Raw genomic sequence first — 7515 nt, 5'->3', positions numbered from 1 at the left:
TATATTTTCACAATCCACACGCATCATGTAATTCCATAATTGCCCTCAAACAACGACTTAGAGAGGCATAAAATTCCGGAAAATAACTCATCAGGAATTGACAACTGCAAAAGTAGGAGTTTAATAAATTTGGTTGTAGATTAATATTGCACTAATTCCATTTCGAAAAAAAAAACAATAGAATTGTTAATCCTGTACTTAAACAAAAAGACAAATTTAACCCTCGAAATCCTTATGCCATACTGCGTCTTTCCAATTTAGGTGTCGTTTTGATCCAATGCTTATCGATGAATGCATCAACTCTCCGCTGGAATTCTTCGCTGCTCAGATTCTCAATCTCCGCCGCCTCCGTATTCACCGTATTCCGGCGATTCTCCGTCTCCGATCTCCGGAGCTCCGGCCGTACCACAACCTCGCACCTCAGCGTCATCTCCGATCGATTCCTCTGGAACTTCTTCATCTGCCTCGCCGCTTTCTCAATCACCTTCGTCACGTCATCACATTCATCCACAACAATCTGCTTTTGACAGTCGCCGTCGCCGATTTCCGCCTCCGCCACTTCCTCGCTCTGCTCCGGCGGGGGCGGAGCGCGAGCGGCCTCGCTGTACCTGACAAAATCGTCGTAGAGATCTGCGGCGGAAGCGCCGCCGTCGCTGTGGCGGCAGAGCACGAACAGCAGCACTACGATCGCGTTTCCGACGAGAAACGCGATAACGTGGTGGTTGAAGAGGCGCGTGGCGAAGTCGAGCGCCGGCGCGCGCGCCGAGCACCACGAGACGGCGACGAAGACGGAGGCGACTTCGACGATCTGGCGCAGCCTCGTCATTCTACGGAGGCGATTGAAGCGCGCAACAGCCTTTTCCTTCTCGAACTTGACGTCGTCGAACATTTCGGTGGAGGATTCCATGATTATAACGAAATAAGTGGATGCGGTTAGGTTTTGGTTGAATGGGAAGGAAGCAAAGGCGAAAAGGGGAGAAAAATCAGAGAGAAAGAAAGGGAACTTTTAGGGAGAGTGAAGTGAGAGATAGATAGGGAGAGTCGAGGTCGAGGCGGTTTTATTTTATACTCACACAGAAACCCACCACGAGGTGGGTGACTCTCTAATTCTAATCTAAAAATCATTTGCTTTTACTTTTACACAACTCCATTTATTTTATTATAAAATCAATTGCTTTTACCACAAAAATTCATACCAAAACAAAAGTGAATCAAGCAAGTAAAAAAACATGAGAGACAGTTAGTTAGCCTCTGCTATTGCAACATTTTGTACTGCTTTTCTGATCTGGTAACACTGCACACAATTAGGGCAGCTCAAATAGTTTTAATTTCCACAACTATTCTTGCCTTGAAATGGTCTTCTCTTCTCATTTGAATATTTCTTATTTAAAAATTAAACAGAATTGAAGCTTGAAATTCTATAAGACTTCATCTATGCAATTTTAATAACCAAAAGAGGCAACCTACATCGATTTTTTTAACTTCCATAACGAGTAATACAAAAGGAAAGAAAATTAGACCTGTGGTAAAGCAAAAAAGGGACAAAACAATTACTGGGTTTTGTAGGTTCAGTTAAAAAAGTGGCATGCATGTCAAAAATCTTCCCCAAAAAGACAAGCAAATCACACATCGTATAATAGTAGTATCAATTTACAGTTGAGAGGCAATATGAACATATATAGATACATAGTTTGGAAATTCTACTTTAAATCAAATAAAGTGATAAGTATTACTCATATAAATATTCAACAATTTTCATGTAATAATACTCCCTCCGTCCCGTGTTACTCGCACTTTTCATTTTAGGCCGTAAATTTGGGATTGATTTTTTAGTGTAATTAAATTAGAATTTTGAGGGTAATGAAATATCACTTAATAAAGGAGCTTTTAACTTAATCTAACATATTAATTAAATACATTATGATTTTTAAAATATTAAAATTCTAAAAAAATTACATCATGAAGAGCAAGTATTAAAATAAAAAATTATAAAATATCAATATATATATCGGGTATTTTCGGGACTATCGGGATTACCCGGTCGGGTATCGGGATACCCGATACCAGCAAAACCCAAAATTATTATACCCGACCCCGCCTCGTTTCCCGATTCCGTCGGGTAACGGGTCGGGTTCGGGATTACCCGTTACCCGCTACCCATTTCGACACCCCTACGTCTCACATTCCACTAACTTTATTTCACTCACATTTCCATATAAAACTAATATATAAAAGTATGACTCACCTTCCATTAACATTTTCCACTCGGGTTCGGGATTACCCATTACCCGCTATCCGTTTCGACACCCCTACGTCTCACATTCCACTAACTTTATTTCACTCACATTTCAATATAAAATTAATATATAAAAGTATGACTCACATTCCATTAACATTTTCCACTCATATTCTATTACATTTCTTAATTTCTTAAAACCCGAGTCCGGTCAAAATTGGTCCTGTATTGGTGGACAAAGGAGGTAATAAATAGGGCTAGTAGCTAAAAAATACATTAACTTTTGATCAATTCAAATCTTTACCACAAAATTTAAATATGGTGAAAAGTACACAACTTGGAGTATTATTGCAAAAAGCACAAAATGCCTTATATCACAATTATGAAATAACCCTAGATTTTCACATGATATTCCCATCAATTATCAGTATAGAAAGGTTAAGAAAAGCAACAAGAAAGAGAATTAGTTAGGAGATTGATATAATTGACCATACTACGTAGCTACATTAGGAAAATTAAAAGGGACAAATAATTTGGCTCCAGATTGGATATTAAGTTTTAATCGATTCTCTTAAATGTTTGGTGCATAAAATTGAGGTGTAGAACCATTTCTTTAGTTACATAGTTGGCTCCAAATAGTACAAGAAATAGGATTTGTGGTTTCTTCTATCGAAGACATTGACTTAGATATTTAAATTTTATGGGAGTTGGCCTCTCTAGCGTCTGAATCAGTGACTTATTTATAGTAAATATAAATATATTTTTGTACTTATATGCTCATTTTATTATTTATTTATATTACATCACATAAGATACAAGTTTATTTAATTAATTAATTAATCGTAATCTCAGTTTATAAATGTTGTATACACGAGAGATTATGGATAGTAAAACTAAGACAAAAACCTCGAATAAGTACAAGTTCATAGTTTGCGAGGATTGAGTCCGATCTGACCTCGCCCAAATCCCACTTCATACCTTATCCAAATCCGACCACAACTCATTCCATGATCTAAACACACAGTAACTCATTTTATAAAAATAATAGTACTAGTAGTATATCTTTTTTTAATATAATACTTGTAATAAATATAAATGACTGTTGTATGGTTAAAGGATATTATGAATAAAAATGATTTTTTAGACGTAAAATTTATTATACTTGCATATAAAAGTGACTATTCTTGTAGATTATGATTTATTTTCGTAAAAGAGTGAAAGGAATGAGAAATCATCTTTTTTTATGATGACTTGGTTAAGAACACTCTATCTGAATTATTGCATACACAATCTAATATAGATCTCTTGCTTTTACTATTTTCATTATTTTAAATCAGTTGTTTAATCATTATAGTACTTCAGATAGAAGTATACTTTATTTTATCTATTAATGCTGTTATTAAGCGTTATGTATAAATCTTTTTTGTGTACAATAATATCCTTTCGCTACTAAGAAGCCACGCCCACATTTTACTTTCGTGTGGTTTGGTTTCAAATAAAAAGTCTTACTACAAATATTCTACTACTATTTGTTGTTACTGAAATGAATTTAATGTTATGCTTCCAATTTTTCTGCTGGTGTCACATCTTAAGTCCCAAAATCAACTACGTGTATTAGACACGGTCATGGAAAATGATTACTTTGATAAGAGCAAGTTTTTAACAGAGGAAAAGTTGCACAAAATGTGTTTTTTTTAGACCTTTAGGTACTATATTTAATTTGTATAGAAATTAACATATAAAATTAGTTGTAGCAAATGACGCTTGTTTATGGATTGTTTAGTGATGCAGTAAATATTTCCGATGCCACATTTATTGTGTTTGAATTTCATCAAAGCGATATAGTAATTAATTACACCTAAATGTTTATTAAGTGCGAACAAAAAGTAGTTATAAAATAAATGTGACGTTTAAACACACATACGCATCGTTGTAAATTCCCCCAAATTCGAATATTTGTCGCAATTGAATTTGACACAATAGTTGTGTATTTGGTACCGTATATATGTGAAATGAATACACATCTCATTTAAATTAGAAAAAATGAACACACTACAAAAAAAAAACTTACTAAGGATACGTGTATATTAAATTACTAAATATCCTTCAAAATTTTTTAAACAAATATAAGCAAGTAAGAGAATGCATAATAATAAAAAGAGTAAATAAATGTCGATTTCACACCATCTGAAATTAAAGACATTTGCTAGTATAAAGATATTTAAATTTGAAATATAAAAAAAGCAGGCAAACATGGCGGCAAGAGAGAGTGTGATTCGAGCCATCGGAAAAGCAGTGAAGGCGGTGGCAAAGAGCCGAGGCTCCGAGTGGTGGTACACTCCTCACATGGCTGCCGCTTCCCGCGCCATAGACGAGCGCCTACCACTCGTCGATCTTGTTCTCGAAGTCAGAGACGCCCGGGTACATTTCATGCCTGTCACTTGTTTGTCCAAATGCCTCAACCATCCTTTCTTATTCATCAAAATTCTTTTACTGCTGATTATGCCGGAGACGTCTCTGTATATTTAATTTTGCTTATATCTCCTTTTTTTCTTCTTTTAGATTCCGTTATCATCGGAATGTTTGCAATTGAGGAACACTCCTTCCGTTTCCCGGATTATTGTACTGAATAAGGCGGACCTTGCTGATCGCTCCCAAACAAAGGTTTTATTTATTTATTTTATCTCCTTTTTGGCTTTGCTCTGGGAAAATAACATGTTTTCCATGGTTTATGAAGTAGTATGTTGTTTTAGTATGGGGAAGAAGTTAAATTTATGCTATCCGTAAATTATGTTCTTTTTTTTTTGTTTTGGAATCACTTTTGCAGGAATGGTTGAGCTTTTTTGAGAAACAAAAATGTATGGCTTTTGGAGTAAATTCACATAACAGGGACAATATCAGGGAGGTAAATATACAATATTTATGCACTGGAGATTTGCTTACTTGCGATGTTTCTATTAGATTACATGGAGTTTTTGTAGGTTTGGATCATACTATGTTTGAATAGGACTTTCATTAGCCTATATTTCTATTAGTTGATGACATAATCTCCATCGATTTTTTTTATTGATGGTTAATGTTCAATGTTCAAAAGACAACTTTCGGTGATCTGGTTTCATAAATATAATTTTGATAAACTGCAGTTTCTGACCTTCCTCCAAGCTAAAGTCAGAGAATTAAAGAAGAAGGACGATCGTGCGCATGCAATAACCTTCATGCTAGTTGGTATTCCCAATGTGGGAAAATCTGCATTAGCCAACTCTTTGCATCAGGTCGGAAGGATTTCTGCAGCAGGTGCTTATTTCTTGGTTACACTTGCTACTGAATTGAATTTCGACTTTGCTTTATCAAAGAGGTCTCGTAAAGATATGTGATTTTCATTTATTTGAAGAGAAAGGGAGGCTAAAACACTCTTCAGTGACTCCACAGCCTGGGGAGACAAAAAGTATAACCAGTTTAAAGGTGCACCTCCTATCCCGTTACATTTTTATGCTGTTTCCATTAACTTATTCCACCCAATTTACTTCACATTTCTTAAAGCCTTCACCAAGTTAAAAATGGAACATTATATTGTGGACGGAGGAAGTATTTGCCTAATCTGACCTGTTGATAGGAACCATATAGTCAGATATCTAGTAGGAGTAGACGAGTAGTTTTCTTCCATCCTGTACAATCCTTTTTGCCTGCAATGTCATGTGTAGGTCAAATATGCACGTTACCATTATCTTTTGAGATTTGATGATCCAAATTCTCCATTGCAGATCGCTAGCCATCCTAATATATTTGTTCTCGACACCCCAAGTGTATTGATTCCTCACTTGATTGATGATGAGATCTGTTCTAAGCTTGCTCTGACAGGTATGATCTGATTCTTTTCGAAGTTAGAGAAGAAGCTTAAAAATGCAATTGTTTGCTCATTCCTAGATAGAGACTGAGAGAGGCATACGAACTGCCTGCTTGAACGCAAAAGAAAAAATATGTTCATAAACTATGGAAAGAAATATAATGAAGCTCATTACCGTTCCTCGGAGAATTTTGCTCATTTTGATTACCAAACTACAGGAGCAATCAAAGACAGTGTGGCTGGTGAAATAAACATCGCAGAGTATTTTCTTTCCATCCTTAACCTCGGTGAGGAGTACAAGAAATGGGCAAAGCTATCAAGCTCTGAAACTGGAGCAGTATCGACTAGTGAAGGCAGCTCGAGTCTGGGGAAAAAGCAGAAGAGGCAGTATCCTACTGATCACACTCAGGTACACATTAATATACATACCAAAACAAGGGCAACACTGCACGTTGGCTGCTCTCTTGGTGATGAAGTTTTGATGAAATTCTTTACCATTTCAACACAGGATTTCATTGTCAACAACGTACGGCGCACACTCTTTGACATGGTTTCATCCTTTTCTGGTTGTACGGGCAATGGAGAAGACCTAGCACGTCTAATTCAAGAAGAGTTTGAAGTTCTGCAGAATGTATTTCATCTGCCTTTAGAAGCAAAAGAATGTAATTTTGATCGAGTAGCTATGAAGTTACTTAATCTGTACCGAACCGGAAGGCTGGGTCATTATACATTAGATCATGTTCCATGTGATTAATGGTCAAGTCATTTCAACACATATCATGTCAATTTACTTGAGATGGCTTCTTGTACTTATATTTGAGTTATCCAGTTAGACTATTTGATACGAAGGGTAAGGTTGCAAATCGCTTTTGAAACAAAAATTAAGTACTATAACTCATTTTGAAATAAAAATTACTCCACGAGTCATGTATTCTTGGGGAACATGTACGAATTAATTCTTTTGAATTTTAGTCAGTCAGAAGATTGTAGCTCTAAAACATTGTGTATGGCGGTTTTGTCGTGGATGAATTATTCTATAGTAGTATTTGATATTTGTGATTAGATCAATTGTGTCAGTTTAGACTTTTTATTTTGTTTTTTTTGGTCGCTCTGGTCATATTTATTGTTGGGTTACAAGAAGCATCGCATGGACTTGTTTCTAGAGTCAATCCACTCTCTTTCAATGTCGTTGTATGTGCCTCAAAACACATTCTCCCTCCACAAATTCTCATGCCATTTTTTCCGGCCCTATTTCTCTCCAGCATACTTCCATCCACTCGCTATTGAGCCATACCCGTTCGTGACACGCAACAATGGCACGTTGAAGCTTGTTGGAGGGAGGAAGAAGAAAAAGCTGAGTTAAACTGGGGGCTGAATTGGTTTCTCTTTTGTACAGAAGTGTACTCTCCAAATCTTATTTGCATTCAAAATCCAG

The 7515-nt window shown here is 36.1% G+C and overlaps 2 protein-coding genes across 2 annotated transcripts; one reads left to right on the top strand and one right to left on the bottom strand.

Annotated features, from left to right (window-relative positions):
• Window positions 1-1015, bottom strand: LOC121758836. The gene has a single exon (XM_042154248.1). The coding sequence runs from the start codon at window positions 905-907 to the stop codon at window positions 233-235; it is 675 nt and encodes a 224-aa protein (XP_042010182.1). The 5' UTR covers window positions 908-1015; the 3' UTR covers window positions 1-232.
• Window positions 1016-4393: 3378 nt separating this feature from the next.
• On the top strand, window positions 4394-6891 carry LOC121758830 (DAR GTPase 2, mitochondrial). The gene is made up of 8 exons (XM_042154242.1): window positions 4394-4657; window positions 4799-4900; window positions 5064-5141; window positions 5380-5530; window positions 5628-5698; window positions 5998-6094; window positions 6299-6489; window positions 6589-6891. Exons 1-8 carry the CDS (start codon window positions 4490-4492, stop codon window positions 6832-6834), a joined length of 1104 nt encoding a protein of 367 aa, XP_042010176.1. The 5' UTR covers window positions 4394-4489; the 3' UTR covers window positions 6835-6891.
• The last annotated feature ends 624 nt before the right edge of the window (window positions 6892-7515 follow it).

Source organism: Salvia splendens, chromosome 12, assembly GCF_004379255.2.
Source record: "Salvia splendens isolate huo1 chromosome 12, SspV2, whole genome shotgun sequence".
In the NCBI taxonomy this organism is placed as follows: domain Eukaryota; kingdom Viridiplantae; phylum Streptophyta; class Magnoliopsida; order Lamiales; family Lamiaceae; genus Salvia; species Salvia splendens.
The sequence above is the reverse complement of the archived record's forward strand: the minus strand, read 5'-3'. Positions and strand labels throughout refer to the sequence as shown.